Below are 18,679 nucleotides of genomic sequence, written 5' to 3'. Positions count from 1 at the left end.
TCTTACTCTCCTTGGAAACGTTTAGATAGTTTATAGCAAATAAGGGGCTGGATGTTATCAAGAGGGTTGAGCTAAATGATTTTTTTGTTTTTGAGATATTTTGTAGTCTCCAAAAAAGGGCATGTTTGTGGATACGTAGCATGTTCGTGATTTTGGTCAGAGTGATTTTTTATAGTGAGACTTAAGGGGGAAGCAAACTCTTTCATTTTCTTTTTTATTTTGCTTCTTGTTGTTCCATGTTTAAATGACTTCACCATTTTATTATTTGTTCCATTTTAAAGGGCTTGCATTAGTAGATACCTATGGAGTTCCCTCTGGTATTAGAAGTTTGAAGAAATAAAGATCAATATGTTATATATATCAAGCTTGTATGCGCCTAAACATTCATAACTCTTTTTGATATTTCAAACTCGAATTATTATTATTATTATTATTATTATTATCATTATTATTAGTAGTAGTATTATCAGTACTGCTGCCGTTTTTATTTCTACTGCTACTACGTAAATTACGAGTTATGTACCAATCTAGCACGTTACGAGGGGATTGGAATAATTCAACGACGCTGATATGATTCGTGAGGGTGCATTTGAGAGCGCACTACGAGACTTCAGCTCTGTGACGCTGTCTCTTATTTTATCACCCTCCCTCTCCAAAACAAATCAAAGAATAATCAAAGATAGAATGGAAGTGGATCCCGTCACCTTCCTCTCCCTTCTCCTCCTCCTGCTCGCCACCCTCTATCTCTCCTACCACCTCCACCACCGCCGCCGGCGCGACCGCCTTCCGCCATCGCCGCCGGCCCTTCCCCTCATCGGCCACCTCCACCTCCTGACCTCCATGCCCCACCACGCCCTCGCTCGCCTCTCCAGCCACCTGGGCCCCATCCTCTCCCTCCGCCTCGGCCGCGTCCCGTTCGTCGTCGTCGCCTCTCCGCGGCTCGCCCGCGAGGTCCTCAAGACCCACGACGCCGCCCTCGCCTCCCGCCCCGCCCTCCTCTCCGCCCGATACCTCTCCTTCGGCTGCTCCGACGTCACCTTCTCGCCCGCCGGTCCCTACTGGCGCCAGGCCCGCCGCCTCTGCGTCTCCGAGCTCCTCTCTCCCCGCCGCGTCGCCGCCTACGGCCTCGTCCGCCGACAGGAGGTCCATCGCCTCCTCCGCTCCGTCGCTTCCTCCGCCACCGCCGGCGGCAGTGGGGGTTGCGCCGTCGATCTCAGCGCCCGGTTCTTCAACCTCGCTAACGACGTGCTCTGCCGCGTCGCCTTTGGTCGGCGCTTCTCCGCCGCCGGGTTCCGGCTGCCGGAGGTGCTTGCGGAATCGCAGGCAAGGCCCATATAACCCCTTCCGAAACAGTATTTTTCCGTTGTAACGGACATACCGGCCGTTATTTATCCGGCCCGTTGCAACGGCTAGAATGCCTAGACTTTGAAGTGCATGTTTTTTCAACTCTTTATTGGATTTTGTTTCCAAAAACTCTTTATTCGATTAAAAATTATATTTTGCAGCTTGTGTGAAATGTTTCTTATGTAAAAATTATGTTATTTTCATAACTCCTGAAATATTCAGTAACCGTGTTATGTCAATTATACAATAACTAATTGCCAAATTAAGAATAATGATTGTTAATAAAAATATCGTAATGTTCAACATTAGATGTTTACAAAAGAAATTTATGGTCAAAATAACGATTGTTAGTGTATTAAAGGAACATTATTTGACTTAGACCGCTGTTTACTAAATAATGTATTACTTTTAGGCTAGGATGCATGTTTAAATTAATAACAAGTAGTCTACGAGTATAAACAAAGAGGACATAAACCATTATAACGGGCAAACGGTAAAATAACGGCTGCTATTCAAATGGCCATTATCTATATTTATTTTAAAAAAAATTTGCATGAATATTCTCATAAATATAAAATACTTGATTTGCTATTCTATTTTTTTTTATTCTTATTTTTGTATATGCACCTATGTCCCCTAACGTCATTACAAAATTAACGGTTTCAAATTAAAATGACTAAAATATCTTTAATAGATTACGATGAAGGACAAAAAAGTAATTTCAAAATTCTATTTGATTTTTAATTAAAATAAATATGGTTTTTCAATCGCGTTAGAAGAACCATTATATTATGAGCATTTGTGCAAAAATAATACTTTATGAGGGTATAGAAATAAAAATAAATTTTAAAAGAGTATTTACATAAATTTAAATTTTTTTGAAGGGTATTTGTGCCAAAAAAAACCTTTTATTTAAAAAAAAAAAGGTAGAGCCCGCGGACGTCGTTATAACGGCCGTTACTTTGGTGGCAGGCGCTGTTCGCGGGGTTCACGTTGGGCGATTTCTTCCCCGGGTTGGAGTGGGTGAACTCGGTGACGGGGCTGCGGCGGCGGCTGGAGAAGAACCGCGACGACTTGAGCGCCGTCTGCGACGAAATAATCGCCGACCACCAACGTCGAATCGGCGGGCCGGATCGCGAGGAGGAGGACTTCTTGGATGTCCTGCTCCGGATCCAGAAGTCCCCAGATCTGGAGGTTCCCATCACTGACGATAATCTCAAAGCCCTCGTCCTGGTTCGTCCCCTCTCTCATTTCAAGTAGGCGGTAAGAATACCAGATAATTTATTGAGACCCATCGAAAAAATTAGGTACGTCTATCCTTATCTAATTTATATGCGGTAGCTGCATCCAGCGTTCACATGTTGATCTCGAACAATCTAGACCGTTTGTTTGTTATGGTCTGGGATTTGTCGTTCATCTGAATGCCATTGCGTCGACGTAACTACTTGGTGGGGTCTACAGTGGCTTAAAGTCACAGATTTGGAGTCGTGCTGTGGTCGCTGGTCCGTGTCATGCGGAACACGAAAGCGGGTGTTGATTGGTAGATGTTTGGCACGTAGCGACGTATGGCCGTGTTTCATGTTTTTATTTACAGTGATAATGTCGTTTTGGCGGGTTTTCCTTGGAGAAAGCAACTCCCGAGCACAAAGAGGGTTGACGGAAATAATTTTTGTTTGCTGAATATATAATATTTTTTAGAACATAATTTTTATATATTTGATTAACTATAAAAAGTGGTATATTTTAGAATGATTTATATTTGGTTGACCATGTACTTTTTTTAAAAAAATTATGTAACATACCAGTTATCCGATGCTATCTAAAAACTTAAAGGCATTTTTTAAAAAAAAATACTTCAATTTTCAACGGATGGAAATTGAACTTTCTCATGTTTCACATAATTTTTATTCCAAAAAATGAAAAAATTTTATTTCTATAGAAAAACTATTTTCTCATCTCTCTCTCTCTTTCTTTTTTTTTTGGTAAAACGGTGGTTCACATCGATCGGGTATGAATACGGCCAACAAAATTAGAGAACAAGTGGCTACAAAGAGGCTCCGACATAGACCACACTGACGTCATGATCTTGGATGACAAATTTCATGCCTCCGCATCTTCCTCTCTCGACCATACTGTCGTCAAAGTTTACCTTGAGGAAGCTAGGAGGTGGGGGCACCCAGAAAATAAACACAGTCCTGAGGGTTGTAGTAGCTGAGTTGGAGCCCCAGGTTTTCCTAAGTAACCCTACAGATGAAACCTCAGTGATGCCGACGAACTTTGCTGCATGCAATAGTGCTATGTCTGCCACTGACCTCGGGTGAGAAACATCATCCTCGAAGATTGAGGCGTTCCTATCCAGTCAGCAATGGTAAGCTAGATAGGCAACCCATGACCCCCTCTCCTTGAGTCCAGGTCCCCCCACCAAAGCCTCCAAGAAGTCCAGGAAGTCCTCAATGGACGACCACACCTGTTGATGGTTAATGTGGGTTGCAGCACACTTCCAAATCTGACTGGCACACGAACACTCAATGAGTGCATGGTAGATGAACTCCTCCACCTTCGGAAAGTCCACACAAGCTTTAGGGATTCACACTCCTCATTTGACCAGCACGCCTCTGATGGGCAAGCACCCCCATGCCACTTTCTAAAGAAACAAAGCAACATGGGGGTGGATGCGCATCCTTCAGATTCATCCACCATCAATCTACCACGCCAAAGGCCTCCCAACTTGCCTGGAGACATCCAGGCTCACACCACTGACCTCCCGGTCAAGCTTCAGACCCTTTTGTTCGCTATCTCTCCTGATGGGATCGGTACCGACAGGACCCACTCAGCAAGCTGCTCCCCAAACAACAACCTGACGAGGCCTCGTCCCATCTCCGTTCCTCCAAAATGAAGAGATCATAGATTCTGCATCCCTCTTGCCCTCTGTGGTCGATCATAGTGGGCCAGCCCTGCAATGGGATCTCATAAAGACACTTATCCTCCAAGACACTGACCGCTCGTCCGTCCTCGATCTCCCATCTGATCGCCAGTAGCATCGCCAGGGCATGGACACAAATCTCTCGCCATATGAAAGAGCACCCACGCCCAACTCGGACTGCAACCGGACACGTCGGAGCTCCATACTTTGCCCTCAGTAGCGCCCCTCATAAACTCTCCGACTCTAGGAGGAACCTAGCAGCTAGTATAGTCGCTAGTATCTCCCGGCGCTTTACTAATAAATGGACCAACAATCCGCCTCTGCTGGTCAGTTGGCATATAGTCTCCTAGGCCAAAAGGTGGACACCCCCTCTGCTACCCCGTCGTCCCCAAATAAAGCTTCTGTTGCCCAGATAGACAACCCAAGAGGGGGGGGTGAATTGGGTTTTTAATATAATTTGGCTAATTAAAACTTTGTGGATGATTAATTAAAAACTATAGCAAGTTATTTAATTAACGCCTAGTGCTGTGAGTAATGTGCGGGGAAGAAGATGAGAGACAATGCACTACAAACACAAAGTTTTATAGTGGTTCGGAGCTAACCCTTGCTCCTACGTCCACTCCCCAAGTCTCACTTGGGAATTTCACTATAACCCCCTTGGATTACAGCCGGTTGTTTTGCAAGCTCACAACCAAACTTGTTGTTTTACGAGCTCACAACGAACTCGGTCGGTTTTCCCAGGCTCACCGACTAGAACCAACCCCGATTGTTTTCCCGGACTCACAATCAAACCCTTACACACGTTGGTTTTAACTTGGCTCACCAACCAACCTTAAACCCCTTGATTCAATCCCCCGATTGAATCAAGTAAATACAAGAGATAGAAGAAAACAGAAAATAGCTTCTCAAAAAGCAGATTTAAGACAATATAATCGTAAAGGAGTTAGAAGCCCTCAAACGCTTTTAAGCTGGTGAAGAGGTATGGCTTCTGGAACTCCGGTCTCCTCTTGAAAGAGTGGTCGACTTGAATGCAGGAGGAGGAAGCTTTGATTGTTGGGAAGAAGTTGTTGGAGCAGTAAATGCAGATCTCCCCTTTTCGTTTAAGAGCACTTGGAGAGCTTGAAAACTTGAATGCTTGGAGTGGAATGTCTGTTCTCTGCTTTGCTACAGTCCTCTGTGGCTATTTAAGCCAATCCCCACGGAAACTAGCCGTTACTCTGCTTTTTCTGGCCGTTCTGCATACTCTGCGCAGCCTGACAATATGACCGTTGGTGGGTTGGAGTCGACTCGCGCGATCAGGAGTCGACTCGGCTGTAGCAGGAGTCGACTCATGCTTTTCCGGAGTCGACTCGGCAACTGTTCCAAATTTGAATTAAAGTTGCCGTCTTGACTGGGAGTCGACTCGTCTTGACCTGGAGTCGACTCGCCAACTTCTGGAGTTGACCTGGCAATTTTTGGAGTCGGCTCATCCACTGAAGTCCGTGGATCCAAATTTGAATTTTGTCCACTCGAGTCGACTCGACTGTCCTGGGAGTCGACTCGAATCTCAGAGCCCGAACTCTCGATTCTCTGTCGTTTGGCTCATCCAGTCTTGGAGTCGACTCGAACCTCCTTGGAGTCGACTCGGCTCTCAGTTTCCGAAAGTTGGTCTTCTGCCTTTTGACGTGTAGCTTGTCTTGGAGTCGACTCGAGCTGTCTGTGAGTCGACTCGAATCTCAGAGGCAGTAACATGGTCTTCTGTCTGTTGATGGTCACTCAGTCTCGGAGTCGACTCGTGTACTGCGGGAGTCGACTCGAATCTCAGAGTCCGAAAATCGTTCTCTGACTTTTTCCTTGTGTTCCTCTGAGAGTCGACTCTTACCTTCTTTGGAGTCGACCTGCCAACCATCGGAGTCGACTCGCGTTCCACTGGAGTCGACTCGAATCTCAGACCCGAAAACTGCTCTCTGACTTTTCTGCCTGTGACTGCTTGGAGTCGACTCTTACTTCTCTGGAGTCGACTCGGTGAACATTGGAGTCGACTCGCGCACTTCAGGAGTCGACTCGTTGACAGGTTCTGAGATGAAGCTTTCTGTTCTTCTTTCTGTTCTCAGTCGGAGTCGACTCGTACTAATCTGGAGTCGACTCGAGCTCGTGCCAGTGAACTTGATACGCTTGGAGTCGACTCGTGATACTCGGGAGTCGACTCGAGTCTCAGACATTGGTTCATGCAGACTTCTTAACTTATCCAAAATACTATGAACCAAGTCTAGAAACACTTGGACAGGATTTTCACTGAAACACTCAATTGAATTCATTAGTAATCACAAGATATACTCAATTGCTTTGAGCTCATCAAAATCAAATGGGGTTTTAATCAATCGCTCCACAATCTCCCCCCTTTTGATGATGACAAAACTTTGAGTATATGTAAAATGAATTGCTCATAAAATAATGAAGTAAAAACCATAAATGAATTCAAATGTCTGATAATTTAATTTATCCAAGTTTGAAAGGAGTGAAACATTAAATTTCGGAGTTAAAGCTCCCCCTTTCATTTGGAATTATATAAGCCTACATATTATGCAATCAATTGTTTGGCTTATATGTCATTAATGATTTAGCTTGATTAAAATTCAGATTCTCCCCCTCAACATATGCATTCAACTATGTTTCGATTCTCTGAATTTTCTTTTAATGCTTTGAAGTTTTTGAACTGAATTTTATCTTTTTAGAGGGAAAATCTGTCAATTTGTTCTTGAGTAGGATTCAGCTAATCTCCGAATATCCCTTGAATAGATTCTGGAGATTACTCCATTAGGAGCCCCAAAAGAGAGATAATGAGCCTCGAGGTACCGAATCCACTTAGAACAAATTTGTGTGTGTTTTTAAGAGTTTATCGTTACATTGATTTTTTTTACATATTTTTTTTAATATTTCTCCCCTTTTACATATTTTACCATATTTTATACATATCTCTCCCCCTTTTTGTCATCATACCAAAAAGGAGGTAATCACACACAATCAATGGCACAATCAACAAATGGCACATCAAATGGCACATAATTGAAGATAAAATGTCTACTCATTGTATTGATATGAATGTGAATACATTTGAGAATACAATAAGTAAAGCAAAACAAGACAAAACACAAAAACATCTATGGCCTCCTCGAGGATGAGGCTCCCCCTCTCGAGGATGCATCTCCTCCTCTGGAGGATGTGGCTCCTCCTCTCGAGGATGTGGCTCCTCCTCTCAATCGGCTCTGCTCCATGAGGAGGGTGACTGCATCTATCACATGGCCAAGCTGTGCGATGATAGACGTGGTGGCTCTGCTATGTGTAGTGGAGAGCTCTGTCACCGACGCCTGAAGCCCAGTCACCGATGTCTGAAGTGCGTCCAGCTTGTCGATGAGTACATTCGACAAGCGCTCGGCCCCCTCGGTGGTGGTGTGCATGTCACGACCTATCTCCTCTCGCATCTGTCGAGTGGAGCTCGTGACCTCACTCATGCTGTGGAACTGGGCCTGGACCAAACTCCGGATATTGTAGATCTCTTCCCGTACATGAGCCGTCATGTCAGTCACGGCTGTCAAGGAAGGGACCAACTGAGAAGATACGGGTGCAGGAGTGGGAGCAGGCACCGCACCTCGGAGCTCCCGAAGCAGCTCGTCCCTCAGATCTCGGACGATCTCCTGCCGCAGCTCCCGGAGTTGCTCTGGATCAATCCGAACCTCCATAGATGGTGTAGCTGAGGAGGAAGGTCCGGCAAAGGTGGTAGGAGCAGGAGGAGTGGATGGGAGGTCTGGATGGTCTGGAAGGTCTGGGTAGTCTGAATCTGGCTCAGGACTGGGTGATGGTCTGGTGGTCTGAGCAGTGAGAGTAGACTTCCTAACCCAGATCCCTTCTCTCTTCCGAAATCCCATCCTGTGCATAGTCCCCGTACACAAGCGATCAGTCCATCGCAAGGCACGAGAGGGTTCCCTCTCAGGAATGGAAATCTCGTACTGCCTAAAAAGAAGAGTGAATAACATCCCGTATGGGAGTGAGAGCCTAGGTCTATCTAGGGGCTCACACATATACCTATAAATTAGCTTTGGGAAGTTGATCGGGGTGTCCTGAAGGATATAAGACATAATAGCTAAGTCCCTCTCATTCACAAAATCAAATCTCCCTGTCTTAGGGAAGATGGACCTGGACAGAATGCTCAACAGGATTCTTACTTCAATAGGAAGTGAGCTAGCAGATACCTCATCTAGGGGGGACTGAGGTGGATGCCCTAAGACGACCGTAAGGGCCGCAACTCTATCCTCAGGGTGTGCGGGAGCCACCCCTACTAATGGAAGATGAAGGATATGGGCAATGAGGTCCTCTGTGACACGCAACGGGACACCTACTACCGTACCCTCGATACCTCCATCTCCCCGATGGACGGTACTGTAAAACTCTTGAACTAGGCCAGGATAGGTGGGAAGGTCCAAGGTGAGGAAGTACTCTAGGCCCTGGGCTCTAAGCCTATCGCCTATGGTGAACCCCTCCCGGGAGAGATAGTCGAAATCGACAAACCTCCCGGAGGTGACGGCCTTCCCGGCCAACGGCCTAACGAGAACCACCCTAGGCGGGGACCGATCCGGAGGTGGTTGTCTCGCGGGATCGTGCCGCGCCTTGGAGCGTCGCTCGGGACCGGCCTCGGGACGGGACCTCTTCCTAACGACGGTCTTACGAGGCATCTTGACTTAAACGGGAAGAAAAATACCTAGAGGACGGTGAAGAACCGACAGAGGAAGCTCGGGACGGACCGGAAATGACCTAGGAACGGACGGAAACTCAATGTCCGGCGAAGAATCGACGGGAAAAGGTCTTGGAGACGATCGGGGATGACCTAGGAGTCGGCTCTAGGGCTTTGTGAACAGTGGCGGCTTGAGGAAAAGTGTTTGCGAAATGACAAACCTAGGGTTAAAAAGTCGGATCCCGACTGCGAGTCGACTCCCCTGAGTCGCGAGTCGACTCGACCTCGAGTCGACTCCAGAATATGCGCGAGTCGACTCTCTGTTAGCGCATGTAGACTTCGAGTCGACTCCCGACAGTGTGCGAGTCGACTCCCCCTCAGCTGCCAACTTTGCGAGTCGACTCCCGCTAATGCGCGAGTCGACTCCCCCTTAGGAGCCGGCTCTGAAACTTACTCGAGTCGTCTCTAACCTTGGCACGCACCTAAAAACCATGCCATAATCGTGCCAAATGAGGGAAAATCACCTAATTAAGGACTGATTTGATGATCACTGCATAGAAACTCTATTTTAACCTCATTCTAATCATCAAAATCAATTAATCTAGTGAAAAACTCCCACTAGGATGGATCAATCACTCCTAATCCCCTTCTAAGCACACTAAACCTCTCTTCACTTAGGGGTTTTGTAAAAATGTCTGCTAATTGATTATCAGTACACACAAATTGGAGTGACACATCACCATTCAATACATGATCTCTTATGAAGTGATGTCTTATCTCAATGTGTTTAGTTCTTGAGTGTTGAATTGGATTTTTAGTTAGATTTATGGCACTTGTGTTATCACAATTAATGGGAATTTTATCTTGTTTAATGCCATAATCTTCTAATTGTTGTTTAATCCATAAGATTTGAGCACAACAACTCCCGGCTGCAACATATTCAGCTTCTGCAGTGGATAATGCAACCGAGTTTTGTTTCTTGCTAAACCATGAGATTAGATTTTCTCCTAGAAATTGACAAGACCCGCTGGTACTTTTTCTATCAAGCTTACATCCAGCGAAGTCTGAATCTGTGTACCCTATTAAGTTTAGGCTAGATTCTTTAGAGTACCACAGCCCTATGTTCTTAGTTCCAATTAAGTATTTAAAGATTCTCTTAACTGCAGCTAGGTGTGATTCTTTAGGATTAGCCTGATATCTAGCACACATGCACACACTAAACATAATATCAGGCCTACTTGCAGTAAGATACAGTAAAGAACCTATCATACCTCTATAAAGTTTTTGATCTACAGATTTACCTGATTCATCTTGGTCTAATTTGCATGATGAGCTCATGGGGGTGCTGATTGACTTGTTTCCCTCCATATCAAACTTCTTGAGCATCTCCTTGATATATTTTGCTTGATTGATGAAGATGCCTCCTTCAGATTGTTTGATTTGAAGCCCGAGGAAATAGTTCAGCTCTCCCATCATGCTCATCTCAAACTCACTCTGCATCAAATCAGCAAATTCCTCGCAGAGGCGATTGTTAGTAGCACCGAAAATGATATCATCAATATAGATCTGTACTAATAACATATCCTTATTTTTCTTTTTCAGAAATAATGTTGTATCTACATTTCCCCTAGAGAATTCATGTTCTAATAGGAATTTACTAAGTCTCTCATACCATGCTCTAGGTGCTTGTTTTAGTCCATAAAGCGCTTTGTTCAGTTTATACACATGATTAGGGTATTGATGATTTTCAAAACCAGGAGGTTGTTCTACATACACCTCCTCATTAATAAACCCATTTAGAAAAGCACTTTTTACATCCATTTGATATAGCTTGAAGTCCTTAGAGCATGCATATGCTAATAGAAGTCTAATCGCCTCAAGTCTAGCTACGGGAGCAAAGGTTTCATCAAAATCTATGCCTTCTTCTTGATTATAACCCTTTGCTACTAGTCTAGCCTTATTCCTTATAACAATTCCATTTTCATCTAGTTTATTTTTATATATCCATTTTGTACCTATTATTGGATATTCAGAAGGTCTCTCTACTAGATCCCACACTTTGTTTCTAGTAAATTGGTTTAGTTCCTCTTGCATTGCATTTATCCAATTTACATCATTTTCGGCTTCTTCTATATGTTTGGGCTCAAAGTGTGAAACAAAAGCTAGATGGTTGTTCAAATTTCTAAGAGATGCTCTAGTCCTAACCGGTTGTGATGGATCATCTAGAATTAGTTCCTTAGGATGCCCGTGAGCATACCTCCAAGCTTTAGTTAGCCCATGATCCACTATAGGCTCTTGGTTTGATGATTCTCCTTCAATCAACTTTTGATTATCATCTTGTAATCCCACCTCATCTATCTTTTCTTCAAGTATTTCAATATCATCATCAAGATTGGCTTTCTTACTAGAGGAGATGTCACTAGAGTCATCAAATACAACATGTATAGATTCTTCTATAACTAGTGTTCTTTTATTAAAGACTCTATAGGCTTTACTAGTTGTAGAATAACCTAAGAATATTCCTTCATCAGATTTAGGGTCAAATTTTCCTAGATTATCTTTCCCATTATTATGTACAAAACACCTACATCCAAAAACATGAAAATAGTTAACCTTTGGTTTTCTGTTTTTCCACAGTTCATAAGGTGTTTTCTTTATGATGGGTCTTAATAGAACTCTATTTAATATATGGCAAGAAGTATTAATGGCTTCTCCCCAAAAGTACTTAGGGAGGTTACTTTCACATAACATCGTTCTAGCCATTTCCTCTAGTGTTCTATTTTTCCTTTCCACAACTCCATTTTGTTGTGGTGTCCTAGGTGCAGAAAAATTATGGGTTATCCCCTTTTTACTACAAAATTCATCAAATAATTGATTTTCGAATTCGGTACCATGGTCACTTCTAATGGCTATGACTGAAGACTCTCTAGCATTTGTTACTTCCTTATGGAACTTTTTAAACATGGAAAATGCTTGGTCCTTATGTGCTAGAAACATGACCCATGTGTACCTAGAGTAATCATCTACTATGACTAGACCATATTTATTTCCACCTAGGCTTGTTGTTCTAGTTGGACCAAATAGGTCCATGTGTAATAATTCTAGAGGCCTAGAGGTAGAGACACATTTTATGAGTTTAAAAGAATTCCTAGATTATTTGCCAAATTGACATGCTTCACAGATTTTGTTCTTTTCAAATTTTAACTTTGGCAAACCTATCACGGAATCTCTTTTAACTAATTTAGTTATTGTGTCCATGCTTGCATGACCTAACTTACGGTGCCATAACCAACTAGCATTATTATCTTTAGTTTCATTAACAACTAAACATTGGTTATATTTTGCAAGGTCTTCTAGGTCTACCACATATACATTTCCACGTCTAATCCCTTTAAAAACTAAACTATTATCATTAGTATTTGTTATAATGCACAGTGATGGTTTAAACATAACATCATATCCTTTGTCACATAATTGACTAATGCTTAACAAGTTATGCTTAAGACCATCAACATATCTAACATTATCTATAAAAGTAGAAGGGGTGATTTGAACTTTACCAATACCAATGATGTGACCTTGGTTGTTGTCTCCAAACGTCACAGCACCTCCCTTCTTAGCTTCAAGGGTGAAAAATTGGTCTTTATCACCCGTCATGTGCCTTGAGCAGCCACTATCCAAATACCAGCAATTTTTGTTGACCTTGGCTGCAAGACACTCCTACACAAGCAAATCATGTCATCTTAGGTACCCAAGTTTTCTTGGGTCCTTCATGGTTAGTCAAGTTGGTTCCTTTTGGAACCCATACCCTTTTAATTTTTCTTTTAGTTTTACTTTTCCTAAAATTACATACATTTGCTTTATGGCCTACTGTACCACAACAAAAGCAGGTTATTTTCTTAGTTTTTGTTTCCCCAGCTTTAACAAAGAAGTTACTAAGAAGTTTTTGCTTATTCCTTGGTTTATATCCTAAACCGGCTTTATTAAACACTGCACGTTGACTATTTAGTATCATGTTTAATTTTTCAGAACTATAGGTAAATCTTTCAACTAAGGGTTTGTATTTGTTAAGTTCTTTAGTTAGTGTCTGATTTTCGGCTTTTAGATCATTAAGTTCTTTAGTAAGATCCTTATCTAAGGTTTGTTTATATTTTTTAAGTTCTGAAAATTCCTTAGTTAGTTTTTCATTTTCTTTAGTTAAGGTGTTGGTCTTTTGAGTTAAAAGTTGGTTGCTTGTTTTAAGTTCTATATTTTCTTTGGTGATTAAATCCTTATCCTTAACTAATTTATCGTATTTATGTAGGTATGATTGATTGGTTATTTTCAGTTCTTTATTCTTAAGATTTATAGCCTTATATTCTACCATTAATTCATTAAATGCATCATAAAGTTCATCAAATGAAAAATCATAGTGCGTATCGGAAGTTACCTCATTTTCGTTGGCCATGAAACAAAAATTGGCCTTCTCTTCTTGTTCTTCATCCGATGATGAAGATGATGCGTCGGAGTCCGATAGGGTGGTGACAAGGGCTTTCTTCTTCTTCTTGTACTTGCTGCTCTTCTTTAGTAAGGGACACTCAGCTCGGATGTGTCCCAGCTTTTTGCACTCATAGCAGCCGATCCCCTCACTTTCCCTTCCCTTACCTTTGTCCTTGCGGTAGGAATTTGAGGGGCCTCTCCTTTGATGATAGGACTTCTTGTGGTTGATGAATTTCTTGAACTTGCGCACAAGAAGAGCCTCACCACCATCTTCCTCATCTTCTTCTTCTTCACTGCTGCTGCTGCAAGACAAGTCCTTGTTAGAAGAAGTAGATTTTAAAGCTATTACCTTTTTCTTATGGGAGGACTCTTCCTCGTTGTGTTGTTTCATGGTAAGCTCATGCGTCATAAGGGATCCAAGGAGCTCTTCAAGTGGAAGCTTGTTCAAGTCTTTAGCTTCTTGGATTGCCGTCACTTTAGCTTCCCACGACCTTGGTAGACACCGAAGGATTTTCCTGACAAGTTCACTGTTAGTATAGTTCTTGCCAAGGCTTTTTAGGCCATTGACAATATCAGTAAACCTAGTGAACATGCATGTAATTGTTTCGTTAGAGTCCATTTTAAATAGTTCATATTTATGAACCAAAATATTTATTTTGGACTCTTTCACTTGATTCGTGCCCTCATGGGTCACTTCAAGTCTGTCCCAAATCTCTTTTGCAGAATTGCAAGTAGAGACCCTATTGAATTCATTACGGTCTAAGGCACAATCAAACACATTCATAGCTTTAGAGTTTAATTGTGCCTTCCTCATGTCATGTTCATCCCAGTCCATTTCTAGTTTAGGTACCTTAACACCATCTACGTATATGGATGGGATGTATGGCCCATTTACTACAATGGACCACATCTCATAGTCTTGGGCTTGGATGAATATTCTCATCCTAGCCTTCCAGTATGAGTAGTCAGATCCATTGAAGAAAGGGGGTCTTTGGGTGGACTGACCCTCAATGTGAGAAGATCCAAATGGGGTTGTCATTTTGATCTTTTAACTCTTGAGTGGAAGAGTTTTTGGCTCTGATACCACTTGTTGCCCAGATAGACAACCCAAGAGGGGGGGTGAATTGGGTTTTTAATATAATTTGGCTAATTAAAACTTTGTGGATGATTAATTAAAAACTATAGCAAGTTATTTAATTAACGCCTAGTGCTGTGAGTAATGTGCGGGGAAGAAGATGAGAGACAATGCACTACAAACACAAAGTTTTATAGTGGTTCGAAGCTAACCCTTGCTCCTACGTCCACTCCCCAAGTCTCACTTGGGAATTTCACTATAACCCCCTTGGATTACAGCCGGTTGTTTTGCAAGCTCACAACCAAACTTGTTGTTTTACGAGCTCACAACGAACTCGGTCGGTTTTTCCAGGCTCACCGACTAGAACCAACCCCGATTGTTTTCCCGGGCTCACAATCAAACCCTTACACACGTTGGTTTTAACTTGGCTCACCAACCAATCTTAAACCCCTTGATTCAATCCCCCGATTGAATCAAGTAAATACAAGAGATAGAAGAAAACAGAAAATAGCTTCTCAAAAAGCAGATTTAAGACAATATAATCGTAAAGGAGTTAGAAGCCCTCAAACGCTTTTAAGCTGGTGAAGAGGTATGGCTTCTGGAACTCCGGTCTCCTCTTGAAAGAGTGGTCCACTTGAATGCAGGAGGAGGAAGCTTTGATTGTTGGAAAGAAGTTGTTGGAGCAGTAAATGCAGATCTCCCCTTTTTCGTTTAAGAGCACTTGGAGAGCTTGAAAACTTGAATGCTTGGAGTGGAATGTCTGTTCTCTGCTTTGCTACAGTCCTCTGTGGCTATTTAAGCCAATCCCCACGGAAACTAGCCGTTACTCTGCTTTTTCTGGCCGTTCTGCATACTCTGCGCAGCCTGACAATATGACCGTTGGTGGGTTGGAGTCGACTCGCGCGATCAGGAGTCGACTCGGCTGTAGCAGGAGTCGACTCACGCTTTTCCGGAGTCGACTCGGCAACTGTTCCAAATTTGAATTAAAGTTGCCGTCTTGACTGGGAGTCGACTCGTCTTGACCTGGAGTCGACTCGCCAACTTCTGGAGTTGACCTGGCAATTTTTGGAGTCGGCTCATCCACTGAAGTCCGTGGATCCAAATTTGAATTTTGTCCACTCGAGTCGACTCGACTGTCCTGGGAGTCGACTCGAATCTCAGAGCCCGAACTCTCGATTCTCTGTCGTTTGGCTCATCCAGTCTTGGAGTCGACTCGAACCTCCTTGGAGTCGACTCGGCTCTCAGTTTCCGAAAGTTGGTCTTCTGCCTTTTGACGTGTAGCTTGTCTTGGAGTCGACTCGAGCTGTCTGTGAGTCGACTCGAATCTCAGAGGCAGTAACATGGTCTTCTGTCTGTTGATGGTCACTCAGTCTCGGAGTCGACTCGTGTACTGCGGGAGTCGACTCGAATCTCAGAGTCCGAAAATCGTTCTCTGACTTTTTCCTTGTGTTCCTCTGAGAGTCGACTCTTACCTTCTTTGGAGTCGACCTGCCAACCATCGGAGTCGACTCGCGTTCCACTGGAGTCGACTCGAATCTCAGACCCGAAAACTGCTCTCTGACTTTTCTGCCTGTGACTGCTTGGAGTCGACTCTTACTTCCCTGGAGTTGACTCGGTGAACATTGGAGTCGACTCACGCACTTCAGAAGTCGACTCGTTGACAGGTTCTGAGATGAAGCTTTCTGTTCTTCTTTCTGTTCTCAGTCGGAGTCGACTCGTACTAATCTGGAGTCGACTCGAGCTCGTGCCAGTGAACTTGATACGCTTGGAGTCGACTCGTGATACTCGGGAGTCGACTCGAGTCTCAGACATTGGTTCATGCAGACTTCTTAACTTATCCAAAATACTATGAACCAAGTCTAGAAACACTTGGACAGGATTTTCACTGAAACACTCAATTGAATTCATTAGTAATCACAAGATATACTCAATTGCTTTGAGCTCATCAAAATCAAATGGGGTTTTAATCAATCACTCCACAGCTTCCGAACAATCACTTCATACAACGTAACGCTGCAATAGGCACCAGGGTGTTGGACAATAGATAAAGAGGGATGGAGCTCAGGACTGACCGAACAAGTGTGACCCTGCCCATTATAGACACGGCACCCGTCTGCCAACCCTCCAGCCTCCGCCTGGTGCTCATCTCCATGGACATGCTCCCCCCCTGTGTAGCTGCCGCCTAGTAATCAGTACCCCGAGATAGTGCAAAGTCTAATATCTCTCTTTTAAAAACTCTAACCAAACATGAGATATTTATTTATTTTTTTGTTGACCATATTTTCTCTCTTTCTTTCTCCATGAACCAGGGGAGTCCAAAAAGATTGGTGCTTTTATCATGAATCACACATGTGAATTGCCCGATATTCTTATGCCACGTGGTAGAAGGAAAAACTTGTAGAAACTTGTCTTATACATACATACACAAAAACAAACCAAGATTTGGTATTGTTTCAGATCAAGATTTAATATTGTCTTATTCTGTTATGATAATTGCACCGTACATGAATTACTGTGATCTAGAGAAATTGGACCTCAAGAACCTTAAACCGAATTATGCTATTCTAGTTTTATAATAATTTAGTTCACTAATTTTCTATTAAATGAAGACTAGAGCTTTGACCAAGTGATTAGCTGATGCCTTTCATATAAGCAGTTCTAGGTGTTCTTCCACCTTGATTTAGGATTATGATGCTGATTTTGTGACTTGGCTTAAGCTTGTTGCATCTGCAATGCCCCAGTCTTCATGTAGTTCTTGTGTGCTCACTCATATGCATCAAAAGCTCACCTCTAACAGTAAGACATCGTATTTACAGCAAGTAGTCATTCTCTTCTGCAGAATTTGCAAAATACTTGATGTCTATATTTACCATCATAAGATTGATGCCACTTCCCATCAACTAGTTCCTTTATTTCATTTTGTGACAATGGCAAATATCCAAATTTAAAGCTGCAGCTTATTTCACTCTTGAACTTTCAAATCAGGATATGTTTGTTGCTGGAACTGATACAACCTCAGCAACTCTTGAATGGGTGATGACAGAGCTAGCCAGGCACCCTCAAGTAATGAAGAAAGCACAAGAGGAGGTGAGAGGGATTGTAGGAAGCAAAGGAATTGTAGAGGAGAGTGACATTGATCAATTTCACTGCATGAGGGCTGTAATAAAGGAGACCCTGCGATTGCACCCGCCAGCTCCTCTTCTAGTTCCGCGAGAATCCATCAAGGCATGTGTCATTGATGGCTATGAAATCCCTGCCAAAACAAGAGTATTGATTAATACTTATGCAATTGGGAGGGACACTCGGACATGGCAGAATCCTCTGGGGTTCAACCCAGAAAGGTTTGACGACATCGATATCGACTTTAAGGGGCAGCAGGATTTCAAGCTGTTGCCATTTGGAGGAGGGAGGAGAGGCTGTCCTGGTTATTCTTTTGGGTTGGCCACTATAGAAACTGCACTCTCTAAGCTTCTGTATCATTTTGATTGGGAGTTGCCACCTGGTGTTGGTGCTGAAGATGTTGACATGAGTGAGATTTTTGGACTTGCTACGAGGAAGCGAGAACCATTGATCCTAATTGCAAGAACTAGTCAAGGTTATGAGTTCAAGGAGGATGAACAAAGTGAAGCTTGATAGTAAAATTTCAATTACTTTCATTTGGATACTTCAAACTTTAACTATTAAATGCATCTTGATTTTGCTTTGATTATTGTGGAAATGTGTTGTTCGAGATTCTTCAGGCATACTTTTTTGGTTTATGAAAATTTTTCTTTCCATGGATCTAAGAATCTTTGAAGCTCTGGTATTGTTTTCTACTATAATTTCAGAATATTTCAATAATTAGTTTAAGGTACTAATCACACCGAATTGATAAAAGAGGACCAGCAGGTACTCTAGCACCAAAACAGGGGTGTTCAAGGATAGAAGTTCAAAGTATATTTTATGGTGCAATTCAGAGGATCTTTTGTATGATGATTCTTTTTATGTTCTTAATTTTGATTTACTTCCTGTTTCCCTTAAAATAAAAAAAACTTATCTCAGTTATAATACATGCAACTTACATCTGATGAGAGGTGGACAACAGTCTTCTCTGCTTTTGCCCAGATCGCAATTTTGCAACCCTCTAACTTGAAAGCAAATTGTTCCCTGG

At 42.8% G+C, this 18,679-nt stretch overlaps 1 protein-coding gene across 1 annotated transcript; it reads left to right on the top strand.

Moving 5' to 3' along the window:
* The first annotated feature begins 569 nt into the window (after positions 1 to 569).
* On the top strand, positions 570 to 18,247 carry LOC103719641 (tryptamine 5-hydroxylase-like). Its single transcript, XM_008808980.5, has 3 exons — positions 570 to 1,323; positions 2,317 to 2,577; positions 17,515 to 18,247. Exons 1-3 carry the CDS (start codon positions 571 to 573, stop codon positions 18,160 to 18,162), a joined length of 1,662 nt encoding a protein of 553 aa, XP_008807202.4. The 5' UTR covers position 570; the 3' UTR covers positions 18,163 to 18,247.
* Positions 18,248 to 18,679: the final 432 nt, after the last annotated feature.

The sequence above is a fragment of the Phoenix dactylifera genome, chromosome 4 (genome assembly GCF_051530095.1).
Source record: "Phoenix dactylifera cultivar Ajwa chromosome 4, Ajwa_hap1_PhDact_Kaust_v1.1, whole genome shotgun sequence".
In the NCBI taxonomy this organism is placed as follows: Eukaryota; Viridiplantae; Streptophyta; class Magnoliopsida; order Arecales; family Arecaceae; genus Phoenix; species Phoenix dactylifera.
This window is presented reverse-complemented; position numbering and strand designations above follow the sequence as displayed.